At 40.9% G+C, this 24,286-nt stretch overlaps 1 protein-coding gene across 2 annotated transcripts in view; it reads right to left on the bottom strand.

Annotated features, from left to right (window-relative positions):
* The window catches only part of LOC126513742 (arylamine N-acetyltransferase 3-like), an 80,888-nt gene that overhangs the window by 1,815 nt on the left and 54,787 nt on the right, over nucleotides 1-24,286 (bottom strand). For both annotated transcript variants that reach the window (XM_050162262.1, XM_050162263.1), the window contains exons 2-3: nucleotides 13,468-13,547; nucleotides 11,365-11,464 (exon numbers count right to left, since the gene is read on the bottom strand). In XM_050162262.1, coding sequence (XP_050018219.1) covers nucleotides 11,365-11,415 — 51 coding nt within the window. In that variant the 5' untranslated portion in view covers nucleotides 11,416-11,464; nucleotides 13,468-13,547. The remainder of the gene's footprint in view (nucleotides 1-11,364; nucleotides 11,465-13,467; nucleotides 13,548-24,286) is intronic.

The raw sequence follows: 24,286 nt of genomic DNA, 5'->3' as shown, positions 1-24,286 counted from the left end.
TAAAAAAATTAGATATGCATTCACATGGATTGTTACACTCAAGAAACAATTTATTGAATATCCGCCAAGCATTTGCCACTGACACAGGGCTGTAATGGCTTCCTATATGTTGCAGGATATTGCTGTGATACAACAACATAGCCAGGATACTTTACAGAGTTTATTTGGACTTACATCTCCTTCAGAATGAGAATCTACAAGTGGCTTGGCAGGCAACCATGGAGGCTGGAGCAGAAGCTGATGGCTACATTTTCAAGTATAAGTACAAAGAAGAGAGAAGACACTAGAAATTACATGAAATTACTCTCAAAGCATCCACCTATGATATACTTCCTCCAGCAAGGATATACCTGTCAAGCTTCCCCAAAGAGTGCCAACAACTGAGGACCAAGTATTCAAATGCCTGAGACTATGGGGAATATCTCACTCAAACTATCACAACTCTGTGGTATCAGAATGACAGAGAGAGGGGAACTGAGTAAACAAATAAAGCATTTATCTAGAAGATTGTTTTAAGGAAGCTGCGGTGATGATTTGAAAGAAAATGAAGCCCAAAGGGAGTGGTACTAAAAGGAGGTGTGTCCCCGTTGGAATAGGAGTGGTCTTGTTGGAGTATGTCACTGTGGAGGTGGACTTTGAGGTCTCATATATGCTCAAGTCACACCCGGTGAAATAGACCACTTCCTGTTGGCTGTGCAAGATGTAGGACTCTCAGCTACCTCTCCAGCACCATGTCTGCCTGCATGACTCTTTACTGTGGGACAATGGTCTTTGATCCTGTCACTTGTATTATTTTAATAAAATGCTGATTGGCGCATAGCCAGGCAAGAAGTATAGGCAGGGTGACCAGGCAGGAAGTAGAGGCAGAACAGGAGAATTCTGGGAAGAGGAGAGTCAGTCTGCAGTCATCACCCAGATACAATGGAAGCAAGATGAGAATGCCTTGCTGATGAAAGGTACCAAGCCACAAGGCTAACACAGACAAAAATTATGGGCTAATATAAGTTATAAGAGTTATAAGAAGCCTGAGCTAATACACCAACCAGTTTATAATTAATGTAGACCTCTGTGTTTTTCTTTGCAACTGAAAGGCTGTGAGACTGGGTGGGATAGAAACCTTGGTCAACACCTCCAATGCCCACAATGCTGGTAATGGATTAAACCTCTGAACTTTAGGCCACCCAAATAATTGGTTTCCTTTATAAGAGTTGCTGCGGTCATGGTGTCTCTTCAGAGCAATAGAAACCCTAACCAAGAGACCTGAAAAAAAAATCAAAGAATCTAGCAAGCAAGCAGACAGGGAGATAGGGAGAGCTTATAAAATGGAGTAACCAGAGAAACGCTCCTTAGAACTAACAGTGATGGACACTGAGCCTGTGGAGGCAGGTGGGAAGCAAATGGGGAAAAGCTCCATGCTGTGAGCTTCCTGGAGTGCTCAAGGGATATCTAGGAAACATGGACAGTTGCAGCAGATTGGGATGAGAACACACAGAAGACAGTGTCCTTATAGCAAAGTTGACATTGTTGATTTGCTGTAAATGAATGCAAACTCTAGAGGGACGGAAGGAGAGTTGTGACATGACAATACTGAACATCATCCAAGTCACCTTCACGCGACTCTGTGTGGAACGGGCAGCACACACTGGTTCACACGACGTAGGAAAGCCCTATTTGCAAGCAATTTGAATCTGGGACCAGTGACTCCCCAGGGCTGGCATGACTGCCCCTGACACATGGCCCAGGTAGGGCAGTGAGACCTTATTGAGGGACATGGATAATACCATAGAACATTAATTCAAATCTATCGGTGTTATCCTGGAATGAAACCCTCTAATGATGGAAAGACCTGGATGGAGTCCAACACTATCTTTAACAACATCTCACCCTACCCAAACAATACAACAACGAAAAATAAAATAAAATAAAGGTTTTCTTACTTTTGAAAAGAATTGCTATCTAAGAGCCATTCTATTCAGACTTTGAGTAGAACAATTGTGCACTGACCTAAATGGTCGGGTTCTGTGCGGTTGCACAGCCTGTGATAACATGTCTCTACGGGATCCACTGAGACAGTGGCTGTTAAGCATCTCTATTTCCTCTTGCTTATCCATTCTCAATTTTAAAGCTCACTCCACTTTCTAGTTATTGCCAGTTTCCTGCTTCTCTGCCGTGGATATCAGTACAATTTCTCTTAAACCCTTAAGGAGCCTGCTGTGTTTTCCCCTCGCCCAGTGTGTTAACTGTTCTCCTCCTCAACATCAGCATAAGTGTTTCATCTTCCACGTTCAGACCCAGTGAGAATAAACCAGGTTTTACTCTGAATGCTCCAAAGCCTTGCTGATACCCATGAACCGCATGTGGAACGGAGAGGGGCAAGCTGGTACACAGGGTTTCTGCAGGCATTGCCATATGATGATGACCTACATGGTTGCGTTTCCCATTCAGAATCAGAATCACTTTATATTTCTTTTGAAGCAGGTGTTTAAAATGTTTATGCCCCTGTAATACTTTTTTTTAAATCACTCCGTCTGTTTTCCTCTCACCGTTATGTTGGTATGATGTCATATTTACTGATTGATTTTTTAAAAATATTTATTTATTATGTATACAATATTCTATCTGTGTGTATGCCTGCAGGCCAGACAAGGGCACCAGACCTCATTACAGATGGTTGTGAGCCACCATGTGGTTGCTGGGAATTGAACTCAGGACCTTTGGAAGAGCAGGCAATGCTCTTAAACTTTGAGTCATCTCTCCAGCCCCATACTGATTGATTTTTAAATCTCTGTTGAGATTTGGTTAGCTGTGACCTTTAAAATCCTAATCTATGAGTAAAGTTGTGTTTTGTGTGTATCTGAGGAGAACTGGTACCCTAAGATTGTGGGATAACATAACCAATATTAGATATTCTGGGCCTGAATGTGTTTAAACTCTGTGTCAGCTAAGCTGGGACTCGAGGTAAAATGCTGAAAGTACTCAGAGGGTGATTTCCAAGAAAAGAGCTGAACGGAAGTGGTGTTGACACCCCAGGCTAGCTTGTGGATCCTATTGCAGGTGTAGACTTTCCCTTTTACCTTTACTGCTAGCCTGGGAGACTCAGCGGAGTCAGCGTAAGCACACGCAGGGAGCCCACTGCCATAGTTCAGAAAGCATCCTGCTCTAGTTAGCCTGACACCGCTTGAATTCAGGAATCTTCAAATGCCTCTTCTTTTTCCGAGGGCAACTGATAGGCTAATTAAAACATAACTTTTCAGAGTTGTTTTGATCTTACACCTGTAAAAATGGCCAAGATCAAAAACACTGACGACAGCTTATGCTGGAGAGGTTGTGGGGAAAAGGTAACACTCCTGCATTGCTGGTGGGAGTACAAGCTGGTACAGCCCCTTTGAATGGCAGGGTGGTGATTTCTCAGAAAATTAGAAAACAACCTTCCTCAAGACCCAGCAATGCCACTTTTGGGGATATATCCAAAGGATGCTCAATTGTACCACAAGGTCATGTGCTCAACTATGTTCATAGAAGCATTGTTTGTCATAGCCAGAAACTGGAAACAACCTAAATGCCCCTCAACTGAAGAATGGATGAGAAAAATGTGGTATATTTAGACAATGGAGTACTACACAGCTAAAAAAACAAATAAATACATAAATAAAGACATCTTGAAATTTGCAGGCAAATGGATGGATCTAGAAAACATAATATTGAGTGAGGTAACCCAGACCCAGGAAGACAATTATCATATGTACTAACTCATAAGTGGTTTTTAAACATAAAGCAAAAAACACCAGCCTACAATTCACAATCCCAGAGAACCTAGACAACAATGAGGACCTTACAAGAGACTTACATGGATCTAATCTATATGGGAAGTAGAAAAAGACAAGATCTCCTGAGTAAATTGGGAGCATGGGGACCTTGGGAGAGGGTTGAAGCGGAGGGGAGGAGCAGGGAGAGGAGCAGAGAAAAAAATGTAGAGCTCAATAAAAATCAATAAAAATGTATTTAAAAGACAAAGACAACTTTTCTTGAAAACAAAAGGATTGCTTTGAGGACTAAATTATGGAAGATCTCTAACAACCACAACACAGCAGTCAGGTGACTGGCTGATTGCGAAGGAGAGCATTCAGGAGGGACAATGGTGGCGTGTTACCTACATCTCTGTGCAGCATGCACTGTCATGTATTTTGTGTTACCTAAGCCCTTCCCTCTGCTTGTCCCCTACACATGATATTCTGAACTGGAATCCAACAGAGAAGACTTAGAAGTAGTTTGGTTCAGTTGACTGCCTACACTATTTGGTTATCCAGGAAGGCAACTGTGACTCAACACACCAGTTTTGGCCATTGGACCTCAAGAAGCACATTAAACGAGATGAATTGACAATGAAAAGCAGAAAAGGGAGATGGGAAGAATGAAGAGATTCAACTACCCCTCAAGTCTGTTTGCACAGCACTGACATAAGGCCTCTCTATAGACAAGATCTATGCATAATTATGTTGCATGGTCAAGGTGGGGAACCCTCCACCGTCTCAGCCCAGACTTCCTTCCCTGGAAGGCCAGTCTTTCCTGCAGGATCTGACAAGTTACAAATCTTCTCTTTACAAGTAGTAAAGATGCTCCACAGGCTTCAGACTCCACCCCCCCCCCCCGCTTCCCCTAGAGCGAGCAGTCTTTCTTTCCCCAGGAGGACGGAGTCTCCTGATGGAACTCTAAATCCTTGAGGCCCATTAAGTTAACAGTCTGATAGCCAAGGAATGGACATATGTGCCTCATTAGGATATTCCCATTTCTGCCAGCCAGGCTGGTTACATTGACATTCTTGAAGGCTACAACAGTACAAGTCCAATTATCAGAGATTCGGCTGGAGTCTTCTATGCATACTTGAGGGATTTCTGCTGTGACTGAAGAGAATTGCAAAGAGCCAGGTGACTTGCTTTACTCTATTTGAGTGTGCACTTCCTGATTTCTACCTCTTCTTTTCTGATTGCTTTGTTCTCATCCACACTGAAGGGCACTGAATCACTGTGCATTAACAACATACTCCAGAACCCAGACAAGTCGGCTTTACCTATCCAGACAGAAAAGTCTGGCTGGGCTGGCCACACTAAAAGACAGTTCCCCACAGTTTCCAGTGTTCAGGAGACCTGCAACTCAGAAATGCCTCTAATGACAGCCTCTTGTGGCCAAGGAGTAGGAATGGGCTACTTCCAGGAAGCCCAAAAACCAAATCTAAAGGGAAATAGTGTTCATAGCTGGAGATGGGCGAAGGCCAAAGGAAAATAAATCTCTGGCAGAGAGTGGTTGAAGAGATGATAGTTTAAACGTTCTCTTTGGGAGACAGGGTAGAAGCAATAGTTTTGCAGGTGAGGAAGTGGATGGGGGTCTTCGAGAAGGGAAACAGCAATTCCCGAGAGATGCAGGGATACTGTCGGCACTCTGCCCGGAGCCAGAAGTAGAGCCCTGAGCAGAGACCCTGGACCTCGGACCTCTCTTGATAGGAGCATTGCTCTTGGAGAACTCTGTGCTCTATGTTCTGGGGCAAAGCAGCTGGATAAATAACAAATGAGACCACACTAGCATATTGTTGGCAGTTCCTGGAGAGCCTCCCCCTAAGCCCTCTTCCATGGAGAACAGGCAGGGATCTGGAAAGTGAACAGTTTTGACCCTTGTCTTTCCAGAGTCCAGGAAATCCAGAAGGGCGGGCTGGGTTCCTGGTGCCTCTTATCTCCCCTCCTAAATAAGCACCCGCCTGACAGCTGAATGGCCTGTAACCCCATAACCTCTCGTTTTCAAGAACTGAGATCCCCAAATGATTTAGGAGATGGCTGTAGTTATGTCAGGAAAGAACTTAGGCTCCCTAGTCTTGTGGACTGTCAGGCTTGAAGAATGACCGTGGGGACTGAAGATAAAAACGAGAGCAGTGGGTAGAGAGAGACTTGTCAGGCAGTTTTAGGAACAGGGAGTTTATCAGGAAACCTCTGGAAATGTCCTGGCCAGAGACCCCTTGAAGAGATAATAGACTCATGCCACCCACTGAAGAAGAAATTATCCTCCTCCTTTCTGCCTCTTACTCATGTTCCAGTCAGGACCCCAGCATGCTCCCCAGACAGTCAGGACCCCAGTACACTTTCTCCTGACACTAAGAAGGCAGCATACTCCCCAGACGCTCAGAACCCCATTCCCCAGACACTCAAGATCCAGCCTGTTCCCCAGCACTCAGAAGCCAGCATGCTCCCCAGACACTCAGAACCCACAGCACACTTTCTCCAGACACTCAGAAGCCAGCATGCTGTCCTGAGTACTGTGGACCTCCCCTCGGTTTCTCTGAAGCCTCTACTTCCCTTTCTGGAGTCACTTGCCAACCTCCAAGTCCAACTTAAAAAGCATGGTTTTCCCCTCCATCTTCCTTTTCCCTTGCAGCAGCTGTCAAGATTGTCCCCTAATTTGTGTTGGTAGTTTTCTCTCAAACTCTAATAATATGGTCTTTGAGTTTGTTTCTGAGCAAATTTTTTTTTTCGAGACAGAGTGTCTCTGTGGTTTTGGAGCCTGTCCTGGAACTAGCTCTGTGGACTAGGCTGGTCTCGAACTCACAGAGATCTGCCTGCCTCTGCCTCCCGAGTGCTGGGATTAAAGGCGTGCGCCACCATTGCCCGGCTTTCTGAGCAAATTTTTAAATTCTGTTATTAATGAAACCAAAAACCTACAAAAGAAAATCCCAGTTTCTCTTGTATCAATAGAAGCACGGTATATCTCATATGGTTTTGTTCAGCTAGTATTTTATTAACACTGATGACATTGTTCTGACTTTTAGATGTCTTCCTATACACTCTATTTGAAAATGTATCCTCAGGCCACTTGATCCCTGGTGCCAGCCCTTTGGCATCTCTTTGCTTTCCTAATGCATAGTCTGAGATTGTCCCTGCAGGCTCCCGGTGGCATGTGCATGGTGTGAAGAAGCTAAATAAAGGTCCCTGTGCTGGCATATCAGTCAAAGATAACCTGAGCTGGAGGCTTTGTGTTCTGCCTGACCTGGGGGTTCGCTGGAGGCACACCCAGTACTGCCTCCCATGTGGGCCAAGCTGCCCATCAGGCACCTTTTGTCAATTCTGCCATTATAACCCCAGTCTTTCCTTTCCGCCGGTCCAGGTGGCAGTTCGCCCTCTTGCCAAGCCGTCCCCTCTCACCAGCGTCTCCCAGCTGCGACCCTACTGCATCAAACACCCATTTTGAAATGTGACCTATTTTCTTCTCTCCCATTTCATCCTTACCTTTCTTCCCCGCCTTTTCTGATGACCACTGGCTGGAGAGGGAGTATTACCTAATAATACTTCTATATTCGGAGCAGACAGAACCTTTGAGTTTTTCACAGCAAAGATTCATTCAGACTCGGAAATATAGACCATGCTCCTCGATCATGGCATTTGATATCAAAATTTTATCAAAAACGCAACAATAGAGGAGAGTAGAGCCAGGATTTGAAGCTTGAGGAATATAAAGCAAAATAGAGAGTTTCCTTCCATCAGATACTCATTTTACTCCCAGAACCATTGCTGACATTTGTTCATACATGAAAGAAGCAGACTTGGGAAGCTTGTGTGGCTAAATAGGCCCAGTTACTTCTGAGGAAGTAGACATGCAGATTTGCACCATCAGTGCCTGGTTGCTGCCAAATGGTTGCTGAGATGTACACAGAGAATTTCAATATTTTTCCACCGCGACAAAGTGTGCAGGGACGTTCACAGTAAAACTGGGAGGTAAAGAGGAAGCCTGTACAGACGCTTCAATTTTCATAATTTTTGCTCATGAATTAGAATGGCAATAAAGACAAAATGACAATAGAGCAACCGATGACTTACATGCTTCTAGCATGCGAAGATTAGCATAAAAAGAGGCTATGTAGCTGGTCTTCTGTAGAGTTTAGCAGGGTTGGCTTAAGCTTTATATTATTATTATTTTTTGCAGTATCTTATTGGTTTTTGAGAATTACACACAATAATTTTTAGCATATTTTCCATCCCTTTCCATGACCACCCTTTGCACTTCGCATAGTTGTCGTAGTATTAACAGTCACTTGCTTCGTTGCTGTGATAAAAACACCGAACAAAGCCCCTTAAGGAAGGGCTTGTTTTGACTTACAGTTCAAGCACAGGTCACTAGTTGCATCCACAGCCAGAAAACGGGGAGCGATGAATGCCTGGGCTCTCTTCACCCTCCTTATGTAGTCCAAAGCCCACGGAATGGTGCCACCCACATTTAAGGTGGATCTTTCCAACTTGCAAATATAATCTAGAAAATCCCTTACCGATGTGCTCAGAGAAGTGTTACCATGTTGATCTTAACTCCCACAAAACTTGACAATCAAGATGAACAACTCCACCCCTTGTCAAATTAATAGCCAACACATCACTTTAAGTTGTAACATTCCACCTCTGCCTCCTAGGTCTTATTTCCATCTCAAAATACATTTAATTGATCTCTAAACGTTCCCATAAATGATAACAGTCTCAACATCTTTCAAAATCCAAAACATAAGTCTGTTGAGAGGCTCAAAACATTCTCATCATTATGACAAAGATATATTTTTAAAAGCTCTATATACTTGCAACATACAATTATACATTCTCCAACACTATTGCTCCAAAAGAGAGGAATTCGGGCATAGTAAAGAATGATCAGACTAAAACAAGACCAAAACACAACAAGGAAACCAAATCCCAGAGCTCCGTGCCTGGCCTCTGGAACTCACGATAGAATCATTTGGTCTCCCAAGGGTTTGAGCATCTCCACTCCTCTGGCTCTGCTGTCTGTAGCACACATAGCTTTTGGGGACTTTGCTGTATCCCCATGCTTGCAGTTCTTCTCGGTAGACATTCTCCAGCTCTGGCATCTCCTGCACCCTGGGGTCTTTACTGCAGCTTCTGTTTCACCTCAGAGCTTCATGCAAGAGACTCTTGACTTTCCTTTTGAGAATCTAATTCTGCTATATATTGCCTTGCCTTGGTGCCCTATTGAGTATCTATTTTCTTTTATTGAAAATAGATTTTTTACATAATATATTCTTATTATGGCTCCCCTCCCCGTACTCTGCCCAGTCCTTCTTACCTCCTCCCATTCAGTTCCATATTCTTTCTCTCTCTCCTTACAAAACAAACTTCTAAAGAATAATAATAAACTGCAACAAGATAAAACAAAAACAAACAAATAAGAATAGGGCAAAAAAAAACAAACAAGAAAAAAGCAAAGAAAGAGCATAATAATTCATATGTAGAGAGACATACATACACATGCACACCCAGGAATCCTATTAAAAGGACTATCACTTCCAATCTTGCAATCTTGCATCATTCATATTTGTAAACCCAACATTATGGAGACAATGTTATCAAGTTCTCCTGGTATTTTTTGGGTGGAGCCTGACCCCCTTGGGCAACACTTTTACCAGCTTTCATGCCTTGATCCTGGGGGAACTATTTCCAAAGGCAATGTAATTCTGAAGGAGGAAAGCTAAGGCAGAAAGTGTGCATCTGAGTTGTGAAAATGTGGATTTGGAGCCGGTAAGGAGGTTGCCACTGACCACCTCAGCCCAGTATGGGGGTTTCCTGGGATGCCGTTCCTTGAAGACTGGGCGGGTAAGAAATCGGCAGTGACAAACAGAAACAAACACAGAGGCTGTGAATCTGAGTGTATTGTGCAGCTCTCAAGTGGGGGTTTTTATACAAGAAAAACAGGTATTACAATTCTAAAAGATGTGTCCAGTGAAGCAGTCACAAAGAACAATTATCATAATCATCTGACACACAAAACCCCCCACAAAATCAATCAGGTATTACATTTCATAACAGTGAGTTCCAAGAATCAATTACGAATGGAACAGATAACATCATGATCACTAAACAGAACAAAATACAAAAAAAAATCACTTATAGTTAATGGCAAACTTTCAGGAGTGAGTTCAAAGAGTCTTCAAGTGCATTGGTTATGACCCCCTAGATTCTGATAAGGTTAATAAATTTCCATGAGTAATCCTTTCCTTATCTAACATCTAACTTCTGTCTTATTAAAAATCCTCAAAGTTCAATTTAAAACTCTACTTAAACAACACTTTCTATACCCCAGTGTCAGAGCCAACCTCATTGACACATGCACAGCCATACACATTCATATGTTGTTGGGAAAACATTCTATCAAAGTGTTATTTTGTAATATGTAAATGATTATGAAGCAAAGCATTGAATCTCTCAGAGAAGAGGTCATGGCCAGTGACCCCATTTCACGGGGTGGCTTCTTATCCAATTTTCTTTCTTTCTTTCTTTCTTTTTTTTTTTTTTTTTTTTTTGTTTTTCGAGACAGGGTTTCTCAGTGTTTTTGGAGCCTGTCCTGGAACTAGCTCTTGTAGACCAGGCTGGTCTCGAACTCACAGAGATCCGCCTGCCTCTGCCTCCCGAGTGCTGGGATTAAAGGCGTGAGCCACCACCGCCCGGCCTCCAATTTTCTTGCTTAAAATCTCGACCCTGGCTATCAGGAACATCTCGTAAATATAGAAAAGGAATAGAAAATGATAAAGCAGACAATCTGTCATGAGAACTTTGGCTCAATATTTTTCTGGGGCTAGAGAGTTCCGCAACCGGTTCCAGGTGACCTTTGGAGTCTAACACCTCGGCCTGTGGGACTTATCACACAGAATCTACTGGGTTTGGTGTGCCAGGGGGGTCAAGCACAAAGATGGAGTTTAAGAACATCTAGAACATTGCTGACTGCAGGAGACCATGAGGAGATCCTGCCACCCAGTAGGTTCATGAAGAGGAGTTGTCTTGGGGCAGGTTGATGAAGCACTGGAATTTGGACAAGTTCTGGCTAGATATGCAAGGTACGGGTCTCTGATCTAAAGAGTGACACACAAAATAATAAGAGACAAGACAGAACTTGAGGTATTCACTTTGAAATACACCTGCCATGAAGCCGCTGTTGAGGGTGTGCAGGGGACTGCAGGTGAGTGAGTAAGAAAAGGGGTTTCCATCCAGGGGCATTTGGAGTTTTTGAGGGTTTGACTGACCAGTATGAAACTAAAATCAACCATTGTCAGGGTCACTGCTGACAGTAAAATGAACTAGATTACTTATTCTTGTTGCTCACAATAATATTAAAAATAATAACATCACTAGGCCTACATGCCTAATTTTGCATCAAATAACAATGAATAGTTACATAACGTTCCCACAAGATGATATTAACCTTAGTAATTTTAGAGTTCAGTGGCATTTTTAAGCATAAAAAATATTTCCAATGCAAATAGGTAGAAAACTTAAGGTTGGAAATTTGGAGTCTATAAAAATTTAGGTGGATCTTCTCCAAAAAATTACTTACTGGGATGAAAAATGAATCAAGATATTTATTCAGACAGAAGCCATAGCTCATTGTTCAGTCAAGCACGGTTTTGTACATGATCGTGGTCTTCTGCAAAGCACTGGAGAGAAGAGGAAATATGGATATTAAAGGGTGTCCCCCAACCTTATTCTTCACCAGTGGGTTGCTGGCATCCTACTGTGTGCTGTTTTAAATATCTTTCCTGCCAAGTAGTCTCAAACCTTCGTGATATCAACATTTCATTCTGAGTAATTCATGGAGGAAGAACAAACTGTGCTCCCAAACTCTTATGGGATGTTCTGCATCATGCCTGATCCTGACACTCTGGATGTCAGCTACCCTCCCTCCTCCCTATGAATTGTAATAAATAAAAATCTCTGAATACATGGCTAATATCCTTTCGCAGAATAAACTGACTTCATTTGAGAGCATTTGCCTGAAAGATGCCAAATATTGTGAGCTGCTACAGACTCTGAAGGAAGGACCAGGGGCATGGCATTGGCTAATATCATGGAGAGGGCTGAACAGTGGACACTGGCATCTCCAAGGAAGATGACAAAAGCATCTTACTGGCAAGGTGAAGTGAAGGAAGACCCCAGTTGGCTGGAGAGGACAAAATGATCACCATACATTTTGCCAAGAAAGTATTCCGTGTTGGGCCATTATTGATTGTACAGAGATGCATCTTAGCTTGGGTGGGTGTGTCCTGTGGCATACTTGTAGATTATGCTATCTTCTGTGTGTTTTATTCTGGGTTTCCTGTGTGTAATCTCAGCTTCCTGTGGGTGGACTAGTGGGGATTTCCTGGCTCATTTGGGTGGCCTGTCCACACAGCATGAGAGGAATTCTTCATGAACGGCAGAAAGGAAGAGAGGTGGTGGATGCTGAATTTAGGTCAGGGTTACCCCATCCCAGTCCTGCTCCTCGTGTGGCATTAACAAGGTGCCTGCATTCACAGCGCTGCTATCCCTAGTCTGGAGCATGTCATAGGGGACAGTAGCAGTTACTGCATAGGGTTTTTTTTTTTTTTAATTTACTATTCTGTGGGACAGGACTCCCAAACCTTCCTTATGTTTCTATGGTTTCTTTCTTGTGTGAGGGCTATATATATATATATATATATATATATATGAAAACTACAGAAATATTGAGACTATAAAGACTGGTTTGTGCGTTGCACAAGGTCACGTACCTGGAATCCCTATAATTCTGCACTATGCTGTGCTATGGCTGATTTCTTTCTTCCCTAAACTCAGGTTTATACAGTCAGGCCAAAATCTAGTAAGGCAGATGTGTTTTTAGAAGTGGATGATGGGTAGGGTTTACAGCAGTTTGGGGTGTGTAGTAGAAAAGGGGCCCACTGCCATGAAGACTCTTGGCAGAAATATGGACAGCACACTGCTCCTGCTAACGGCTGGGGGTAATGGCGGGCAAGCAATCCCTACACAAAGTGGGAAGGGACTTTGCTGAAGTTTGCTCTAGTCATTCATGGAGAGGAGAGACTGTAGGTGATAAGCTCCCAAGCTACATGTTGAAAGGGAGACCAGTGCTTTCCTTTTTTTTTTTAGCACAACTTGGGAGGACAAGGTTAACTGAGAAAGGAATGGTTCAATGAAATGAAGCCAAAGCATGAACATTTAGACAGTCCTCAGCCTGTCCATGTTGAAAATGATGAGGATGTGTGTTCTCTAGAGAACAGGTATGTGTCTGAATAATGACAGTGATAAAGAAATGACAAGTGCACCGTGGATACGAATCAACCACCTCAGCAGAAGCACTGCCAGCTCCCACTAAGGCGTGGAAGCTCGAATGGAGCGACATTAGCCTGTTTGACATCTGGGCTTTCTACATGATAGACCCACAAAATCACGTGGCTACAGAAATGTGTTTTCTTTTTTCCCACAAGTATTCTAAATTTATCATTACTTCTTTATTTTGTTGTATAAGATTATATTCACTTCTTCCCCCCCGACTGCTTTAATATACACCCTCTGGTCACCTTCAAACTCATGGCCTTCCTTTTTGTATCAGCTGTTATTACACGCATATATATATATATACATATATATATATTTGTGTATACATATATATTCCCAAACATACCTGATTTAGTCAGTGTTACTCAAATGTAGGTTTTCAGGGCTGACTGTTTACAAATGATTAGTGTGCTCATCCCATGTTGTCTGTTAAGCAAAAGGAAGAGTAGACCCAAAGGTTAATCAGAGATTGGCACGATCACCATTGGAATTCACAACTCCATGCTCATTATAATAAAGCCAGCGAGGGGCCTTGTGACTTGCAACACATTGTAACCAAATTCTACTTGGTATTTCAGAAGTAAGCATTTCAATATTTCAGTTCTGCGTTCATAAAGCCTGGACTCAAAGTAAAATGTTAAAAGCTCTTGGAATATTGCCAGGGCCGAGTGAAAACACTGTCAGTTCTACGTTGATTGCCAACATCTTGTTGAATGATTGGCAGCTTCTTTTCAGCTCACGGTCAACGGAGAGAAATCCTAACCGGGCACAGCTATGAAGCCCACTTAGGGCTCCCAGAGACTCTCCTTGCCTAACTGTCTTAACTGAACAGAGGCTGGTTTTCAATTTTTGTTCAAAAGTCCTAGGATCTTCTATAAATATGCTAGGAATGATAAGAAAGATAATTTTAGGAGATAACATGACTTTTGTTTATTTATCTTTACAGGTATTTTTGGATTATAAGTTATGAAGGATGCCTCAGCTTTGGGAGACTGACGACACAGCTGTACCCAGATGTAAACAGCTGTAATGGGCTTCACAGGGGAATATATAGAAACAATAATGACGGGAGAGGATAGAATATAAGGAACTCTATGCCTAGATGTCTGGGAGCCACCATGAGTAGGTACAAAAAAAAAATCAGCCAGATGATTAATCCCATGGTTCTATCAAGGAATAATGAACTACACACTACAGCCTCTATTAGGATTAAGATAGAATCCAAACACATCAACAATCACTATTGTAGGGATAAGTCCCACCCCTTAGGGGGCGTGTTCGCCTCAGGCTAAAGTTTTCCTATAAATTTGGCGAGCATGCTCCCAGCGCTCGCTTCTGCTTTCCTGGTCTCCGCGGGAACGGTGGTTCTGTAAGTCTATTCCTCCATTAAAGCTGTCTATATTTTGACAATCTGTCTGGATTCGCTTACGCTGGTACACACTATGTAGTAGTTGAACCTTTTGTTAGTTACTTTCCTTGTTATAGTGGCCAAATACCCAATAAAGATAAACTTAAGAGTCGATTTCCCCTTATAATTTGAAGGGATCCAATTCCTCATGGCAGGGAAGACATCCAGCAGGAGCCTGAGGCAGCTGGCCACAATGTATCTGCTGTCAGGAGAGAGAGACGGAGACGTTCTGGTGCTGGTCACTTTCTCCTTCTTATGTGGTCCAGGACCCCAGCCCTTGAGATAGCACTGCTCCCATTCAAACTGATTCCTTTTCTTCTACTTGAACCTTTTCAGAAACACCCTGACAGACACACCCAGAGATGTTTTCTGGGTAATTCTAAAGCCAATGAAGTCAACATTGAAAATTAACCATAAATATCCAGTCTTTTTTGAATAAAAAAATTACAGAGAGAGAGAGAGAGAGAGAAGGAGGGAGGCTAGAAAAGGGCATAATATTCCCTGGAACTGGAGTTCTGTTATAGGTGGTTGTGAGGAACTGGAGTTCTGTTATAGGTGATTGTGAGCTGTCCAACATGGGTGCTTGGACTTGAAATATGGTCCTCTGCCAGAGCAGCAAGTGTTCTTAACCACTGAGCCATTTTTAAAGCCCACCTGCTTCCTTTTTAAAGTTTACAGTTTTATTTGGAGATGCTGAGGCAGAAAACTGAATGTGGACCATGTCACCAGAGAGGAAGAGCCACTACTGTGTTCAGACCATCATGATCAAGAAGTCTGCTATATTCACCTTCTCTTAGCATCTCTGAAGAGAATGGGGAGCCCAGAAAGAGACTAGCTTGCTGTCTTACCAGTCACAGTAGATTCAAGAAAGAGAACAGTTGTAGAAAAACAGAACTACACATATATGAATATGACTGAAGAAGGAAAGACCATTGCAAGATTGGGATTCAAAGGTGAGCTATAACATACAAAAATAACATGTCAAATGAGACAACCAATGCAAGAAGAAAAGCAAGATACATCACTAGGTCTTTACAGACACTTTGTGGCAGCAAATGTAAAATGGGCTCAATTTATAAAGGACTTAAAATGAGCTTGATGAAATTGTGAGATTTATAGGAATTTAAAATGAGGTAAGGACATAAACACAGCAAGTACAAAATCAATGATAAAGATCTCTCCTGACAGTGCACATTATCATATCAGTTCATATGGAAGACAAGCTTACACCCACACCTAAGACTCAGGGAGCATTGCAGGAGAGGGTGTGGAAAGATTGTGGGAGCCAAAGGATCAGGGACTTTGCTGTGAAACTGTGTCTCCTACACCAGTAAAGCTACACTAGTAGCTACAGCAGCAAAGGCTCAGCAGCTTGGCCGCCTAAATGTGAGCTGAACAAGGAGGACACCAATAAGCCTGCAGGAGGAAAGCCCAGGAGGCCTCAGCCTTACACAGAGAACTGCAGGCAACCAAGCAAAGCTTGGAGAAGACGTGGTCCTCTAGAAGGAATAGCACACCACACAGCTGTCCACTGTCAATTTGTCAACCCTGAAAATGCAAATCCAAGTAACATTATATGGACACAACATGCTATATTTGAATATATGTGTATGTATATACAAATACATATATGATGTAGCAACAATTGAGAGGCTATGCATTTGAAAGAGAGTTGAGGTTGAAGGGTTATGGGAGGGTTGGGAGGGAAGAAACAGAGGGAGAATGTTGCAATTTAAATAAAATCTTAACAACAAATAAAAAAGAACAAGCTTGGTGTTCACAGGAAGACTAACAAGGCAGGCGTGCCGCTGCAAAATTTGCCACAGGCATGCCAGCCCAGACGGCACCAGAGGCCATCCTCACAGAACTTCTGAAGAGCAGCGTTCACACACAGGAGAGGAGGTGTGTGAGAGCGGGGAGCGACGGCAGAAGCCAAAGCGGCTAAATGAGAGAGACAAGATTCTGGGCAAGTTTGAGTCTATGTGTTGACATTGGAATGTATTCTAGTCAAATTATAGAAACCCAAAATTAAAAGAGTTATTTAAGCATCTGGCAGAAGGAAAAAAAGTTACTTTGTACGAAGAAAATATCCATCTGGCAATAAAATATTCCGCAGAAAGCTCCGAAGGTGAACTGAGGGAAGCATGTCTCTAAAGTACTGAAAGAAAGTGACACCCTAGAGTTATATTCTGTTAGTGTTTCACAGAATCCAGAAGGCGACATGCACACAATGACAACCTTAAACACAAGCGTACTTGAAAAATGTGGCAAATCTGACCTTTCCTGATGATGTTTTCCTCTTCCTTTGCAAGGAAGAAAATAAAACAAAAGAAAAACTAAGAAAGAAGGAGCCACAGTGCCAGACTGCTGTGAGCCTCGACTCTTTCCACACATGACAAAGGTTAAAAAGAAGGGGTGCGTGCTACGGAAACTGAACAAGCATTGGTCTTCTGCAGAAGTAGAGCTTAGAAAATGAACCCAGAAACCTGAAGCCTGAGATAAAACAGAGAAGACCTGATTAATATGGTCAGGGCTGGACCTTCCGGAGCTAAAGTTTGAGTCATTCAAACCATGAAAAGTTTACTGTAGACAGCAGTTTATTAGGTATGGACAAAGTGTTGAAGAAGCCTAGGGCCAGAGAACAGCATGTAGGGATGCAGGGGTGCTATCTGTAAGTCACATAGATCTATGGATTTTTCCTGGTGATTTCATGAGTCTATGTTTCACTTATGAGATTTTATCTAAAGCCTGTGTGCCCCAAGAACTCTCAGGGGGCTATATATGGGAAATAGAGGGTCATTCATCAGCGTACTCTGGGAAGTATTGGGCCAGTGACTTACACAACGTCATAAAGGCAAAGCTATTTTACCTACAGTCTGGACAAACTTTTGAATTATATATATATGACAGAGTTAGATTTTCCCCCAGAGAGCTTAACTCACTAGTGTATAACACTTGGCATGTGTCTCGTTTGGGAGTGACTAACTTAAGCTACCTTCATTGTGCTTTTGAAGAGCTGCCTGAAAGAAAGTCAAGGCAAACACACTGAGGTTGCTTCCTCAGGGATGTAGGCTCCCACAGAAAGCGTACTGCTCTTTCTGCACATTGATGCCTGTCCACTGCTGACTGGCCAGTGTTTATTCAGGACCAGCTGTTTGGAGTGTCCCTCTGAGCTGCACTTTAGCCACGGATTTCTATTTTAATGTTCTCTATAAAAGCAGATTAACGTACATAATTTCAGCCTTTAGGACATTTTCATCTTGCTTGGGTAATAGTCATCTCTCTGTCTCTGATATATTTATTCACATATTATATATGTATATTATTCTGGCGGGAGTCGTGAGAGTTTCAGCAGGTGGCAACTAATGTTCAGATGTCAATCCATCAGAGGCATGGTTATCTGATGGAGGATTAATCCTGTCCAGACAAGGTCTACAGCTCCATCGACACTGAAAGCTGTTGTTCGCTTTTGCTGTAGAAGTTTGATGTCTCCCCAATACCTGCAATGTAGTGTGTAATCTCATGTGACGTGTATATGTAATCTCAGGATTGCATCTCAATCTTATGGGCACACATCTATGGGTGGTCAGATACATGACTTTTCATTTAGCTATGTTGTCTTCATACATCGAATGTATACTTGGACATGCTTCATAACTGGATCCATTTGTTCGGCAAGGACTGTGGACTTTTAAAAGCCTGCATTGTTCTTCTTCTTACTGGGTGGCTTCACCCACTCTAGGAGACCTTCTGTGACAGAATTTACTCCCACAGCCTAATCTCTGCCTTGTTTTTTGAGATACATTAGGAGCTAAACTCCCTATAACCATCTTCCATTTGGCCATGTAAACTCCCCATGGAAAGTTCTGCAGTCAGGAATGGAGTCTTTTATATAGATAACATTTGGGACTTTCAAAGATAAAGAGATGTCCAAGCTCATTTGAGATTGAGTGCCCTAATTCTCCCATAGCTGACTTGGGAAACTGCTAACCTCACTTTACCCTAAAGTGACCCTCAGCTCTTACCCTAAAGAAAAGCTATTAACCTTCTATACCTACCTATTTTCCCTTTATATGTATCTATCACTAACCTCTAGTTAACCAAAGCACATGTAGAAATGTGGTACTATGTATGAACCCCCTTTAGAATTTGGAATCCATTAACTCAACCCTTCTGTCAGTATACGAACAAAATGAACAACAGCCAAGGCAATATTGTACCAGAGCTCAACTGTCCTAATATAGCAAGCCATGAATATTTCAATACAGCTGAAGCACAAGCAAACAACTTTCTGACCAATTTTATGAAGATGATACACGTCCTTAAAAAGGAAATGAAGAAATCCCTTTAAAAAATCAAGGAAAACACAAAGAAACAATTAAAAGAAATGAATAAAATGCCATAAGGAAATCCAGAAAAACACAAACAATAAAAGGAAATAAATAAATCTTTTAAAGAAAGACAAGAAAAAAACAAACAAACAGGTGAAGCAAATTAATAAAAGTGGAAACAGAATCAATAAAGAGAACACAAACTGAGGGAATCCTGGAGATAGAAAATCTAGGTAAGCAAACAGGAATTAACAGATGAAAACATCACCAACAGAATACAAGAGATGGAAGAGAGAATCTCAAGTGTAGAAGAAGTGATAGAAGAAATTGGTATACTGGTCAAAGGAAATATTAAATTTAAAAAGTTTCTGACACAAAATATACAAGAAATCTGGGAATTTATGAAAAGACTAAACCTAAGAATAATATAAATAGACCAAGGAGAAAGTATTTTTTAACAAAATCATAGAATAAAAATTTTCTAACCATAGAAAACTTACAGAACAACCAACTTACAGAACAAGGATATTTGACCAGAAAAGAAAGTCCCGCCACCACATAATAATCAGACAACTAAACATACAGAACAAATACATAATATTAAAAACAGCAAAGGAAAGGAGCTGAGTAAAATATTAGAATTACACCCACCCAACTTCTCCATGGAGACTTTAAAAGTCAGAAGGGTGTGGACTCTAAGGTCCACAGATGTCAGCCCAGACTATTATACCAGAAGAACTTTCAATCACTATAGATGGAGAAAACAAAATATTTCATGACAAAGTCAAATTTAAACAATTTTTATTGAAAAATCCAAGAAAGCCCAACAGAAGGTACCAGAAGGAAAACTCTAACTCAAGGAGATTAACTGCAACCTAGAGAACCCAGGAAATAAATATCTCACACCAACAATGCCAAATACACACACACACACACACACACACACACACACACACTGAAATTAACAATCGTTGGTAATTAATATCTATCAACACCAATGGACTCATCTGCAATAAAAATGCTAACTGAATGGATGCAAAACCAATATTCATCCTTCTACTGCTTACAAGAAACACACCTCAGCACAGAAGGTCTAATAAGATAGACATTATTTCAGAGTAAAGATTTTCAAAAAGATTTTTCCAAGCAAAGCGACTCAAGAAGCAAGCTTTTGTAGTTATTCTAATACCTAACAAAATAAACTTCCAACCAAAATTAATCAAAAGAGATGGGAACAGATATTTTATACTCATCAAATAAAAATAAGATAACAGCTCAATTCTTAACATCTATGCTCCAAACACAAGTGCACCCACATTTGTAAAAGAAACATTCCTAAAGCTTAAATCACACATCAAACCTTACACATTAATAGTGGGAGATTTCAGTACCCCACTCTTGCCATGGATAAGTCATTCAGACAAAAATGAAACAGAAGAATGGAGCTAACAGATGTTATGAACCAAATGGATCTAACAGACATCTCCAGAACATTTCACCCAAACACAAAAGAATATACCTTCCTTTCAGGACCTTATGAAAGTTACTTCCAAAATGACCACATACACACTAACACAGTAAATCTCAACAGACACTAGAAAAATGAAATAAGCCCCTGTACCTATTAGACCACCACAGATTAAAGTTAAATTTCAACAACAACAGAAACAACAAGAAGCCTACAAACTCATGGAAACAAAACAGATCTCTAGTGAATGACTATTTGGTCAAGGCATAAATAAGGAAAGAAATTAAAAAACTTCCTAGAATTCAATGAAAATGAATGCATAACATACCCAAACAAATGGGGCATAATTAAAGCAGTGTTAATAGGAAATTTCAAAGCACTAAGGGCCTTAAAACATAAATTGTAGAGATCTCCTTCTAGCAACTTAATATTATACCTAAAAGCTCTAAAACAAAAAGAAGCAGATAGAACTAAGAGGAGTAGCTGCCAAGGAGTTTGCTCAAGTTGCAGGCTGAAATGAATAAAAGAGAAGGAAAGAGAACAATACAAAGAATAAGGAAACAAAGAGTTGGTTCCTTGAACAACTAAACTAGAGAGGCAACCTTAGCCAAGTTAGCTAAAAGGCAGAGAGAGGATATCCAAATTAACATGATCAGAGATGAAAAGGGAACCATAACAACAGACAGCAAGGAAATATAAAAGATCATTACGTCAGACTTCAAAATCTTGTGCTGCATAAAAGTGAAAAATCTAAAATGAGTAGACAATTCTCTTGCTAGATACTACTTACTAAAGTTCAATCGAGATCAGATAGACAATTCAAATAGACCTGTAACCCCTAGTGAAATAGAAGCAGTCATTAACACTCTCCCAACCAAAAAAAGTCCAGGGCCAGACAGTTTTAGCATAGAATTCTACCAGACTTTCAAAGAAGAGATAATACCAATATTCTTCAAATTATTTTACAAAACACAAAAAGAAGAAACATTGAAAATTTATTTTATGAGGTCACAGTCAATCTGATACCCAAATCACACAAAGATTCAACAAAAAAATACAATTACAGACCAACTTCCCTCATGATCATTGACACAAAAGTAGTCAATAAAGCACTTGCAAATTAAGTCCAAGAACATACTAATACACCATGATCCAAAAGGCTTTATTCCAGAGATGTAGGCATGGTTCAACATACAAAAAAAAAATCTACCAATGACAAATTCCAACACCTCTTCATGATAAAAGTATTGGAGAGATCAGGGATACAAGAAACACACCTAAGCATAATAACGGTACTTTAAGGAAGCGTATAGCCAACATTAAATTAAATAAAAAGAAACTCAAAGCATCTCCATTAAAATAGGGAAACAGGCAAGGGTGCCCACTTTCTCCATAACAATTCAATATAGTACTTGAAGTTCTAGTTAAAGCAATAAGACAACTAAAGGAGATTAAGGGGATACAAATTGGTAAAGAAGATGTCAAAGTATCTCTAGTCTCAGATGACATGATGGTATGAGTAAGTGACCCCAAACTACCAGGGAATTTCTACAGAGGATAAACACCTTCAGCAAAGTGCTGGATACAAGAGTAACAAAACAACAACAAAAATGGTATCCCTCCTATATACAAATGTTCTGAGAAAGAAATCATGGAAAAAATCCTTTAAAAAATAGCAACTAATAATATAAATTATCTTGGGATAACTCTAACCAAGCAAGTGAAATACCTGAAGGACAAAAACTTCAAGTCTGTGAAGAAAGAAATTGAGAAATATATCAGAAGATGGAAAGATCTCCATTGCTTGGGTCAGTAGGATTAATGTAAAAATGGTCATCTTTCCAAACGTCATCTACATAATCAATGCAATCCTCATAAAAATTCCAACACAATTCTTAACAGACCTAGAAAAAACAACACTAAATTTCCTTTGGAAAAACAAACAAACAACTCAGGATAGCTGAAACAATCCTGTACAATAAGAAACATTCTGGAGGAAACACCATCCTTGACTTCAAGCCTGTGTGCCCAAGAACTTTTGGGGGGCTTCTATAGCTCCCTTGTTCTCTTTTCCTGGGATATAGAGGGTCATTCATCAGCGTCCTCTGGGAAATATTGGGCCAGTGACTTACACAACCTCATAAAGGCAAACTACTTTACCTACAGTCTGGACAAACTTTTGAATTATGATATATATACATACATACAGCCAGAGTTAGATTTTGCCCCTGAGAGCTTAACTCACTAGCTCACTAGTGTGTGAACACTTGGCCTGTGTCTCGTTTGGGAGTGACTTAATTTACCTTCCTTGTGCTTTTGAAGAGCTGCCTGAAAGAAAATCAAGGCAAACACACTGAGGTTGCTTCCAAATGGATGTAGGCGCCCTCAGAAAGCATACTGCTTTTTCTTCACATTGATGCCTGTCGACTGCTGACTGGCCAGTGTTTATTCAGGACCAGCTGTTTGGATTATCCCTCTGAGCTGCCACTTTAACCACAAATTTCTATGTTTAATGTTCTCTATAAAAGCAGGTTAATGTACATGACTTCAGCCTTTAGGATATTTCCATCTTGCTTGGGTAATAGTAATCTTTCTGTCTCTGTCTCTATAACATATTTATTCACATATTATACATGTATATTATTCTGTAAGTAGTCATGAGAGTTTTAGTCGGTGGCAACTAATGTTCAGGTGTCAATCAATCAGAGGCATGGTTATCTGATGGAGGATTAATCCTGTCCAGACAAGATCTGCAGGTCCATCGACTCACAGCTGTTGTTCGCTTTTGCTGCAGAAGTTTGATGTCTCCCCAATACCTACACAGTAGTGTGTAATCTCATGTGATGTGTATATGTAATCTCATGATTGCTTCTCAATCTAATGGGCACACATGTCCATGTGTGGTCAGATATATGACTTTTCATTTAGCTATGTTGTCTTCATACGTCGAATAAATACTGGGACATGCTTTATAACTGGAACCATTTGTTCCGCAAGCACTGTGGACTTTTAAAAGCCTGCCATGTTCTTCTACTTACCGGATGGTTTCCCCCAACCTATGAGACCTTCCATGAGAGAATTTAGACTTGTAGCCAGAAACTTTGGTTCCCACAACATAATCTCAGCTTTGTTCTTTGAGATACATTAGGAGCTAAACTCCTTATAACTATCTCCCATTTCCCATGGAAAGTTCTGCAGTCGGGAAAGGAGTCTTTATATAGATAACATTTGGGACTTTCAAAGATAAAGAGATGTCCAAGCTCATTTGAGATTGAGTGCCTAATTTTCCCATGGCTGACTTGGGAAAGTGCTAACCTCAGCTGACCCTCAGCTCTCACCCTAAAGAAAAGCTATTAACCTTCTATACCTACCTGTTTTCCCTTTATATTTATCTATCACTAACCTCTAGTTAACCAAAGCACATGTAGAAATGTGGTGTTATATATGAACCCCCTTTAGAATTTGGAATCCATTAATTCAACCCTTCTGTCAGTATGTGAACAAAATAAACAGCCAAGGCAATATTGTACCAGAGCTCAACTGTCCTACTATAGCAAGCCATGAATATTTCAATACAGCTGAAGCACAAACAAACAACCTTCTGACCAATTTTATGAAGATGATAGACGTCCTTAGAAAGGAAATGAATAAATCCCCTTTAAAAAAAATCAAGGAAAACACAAAGAAACAGTTAAATGAAATAAATAAAATCCCTTAAGGAACTCCAGAAAAACACAAACAATAAGAGGAAATAAATAAATCCCTTAAAGAAAGACAAGAAAAAACAAACAAACAGGTGAAACAAATGAATAAAAATGTTTAAGACCTAAAAGTGGAAACAGAATCAATAAAGAGAACACAAACTGAGGGAATCCTGGAGATAGAAAATCTAGGTAAACAAACAGGAATTAACAGATGAAAACATCACCAACAGAATACAAGAGATGGAAGAGAGAAT

The sequence above is a fragment of the Alexandromys fortis genome, unplaced genomic scaffold (assembly GCF_014885135.2).
Source record: "Alexandromys fortis isolate MF-2015 unplaced genomic scaffold, M_Fortis_MF-2015_v1.1 scaffold_110, whole genome shotgun sequence".
Taxonomy (NCBI): Eukaryota; Metazoa; Chordata; class Mammalia; order Rodentia; family Cricetidae; genus Alexandromys; species Alexandromys fortis.
This window is presented reverse-complemented; position numbering and strand designations above follow the sequence as displayed.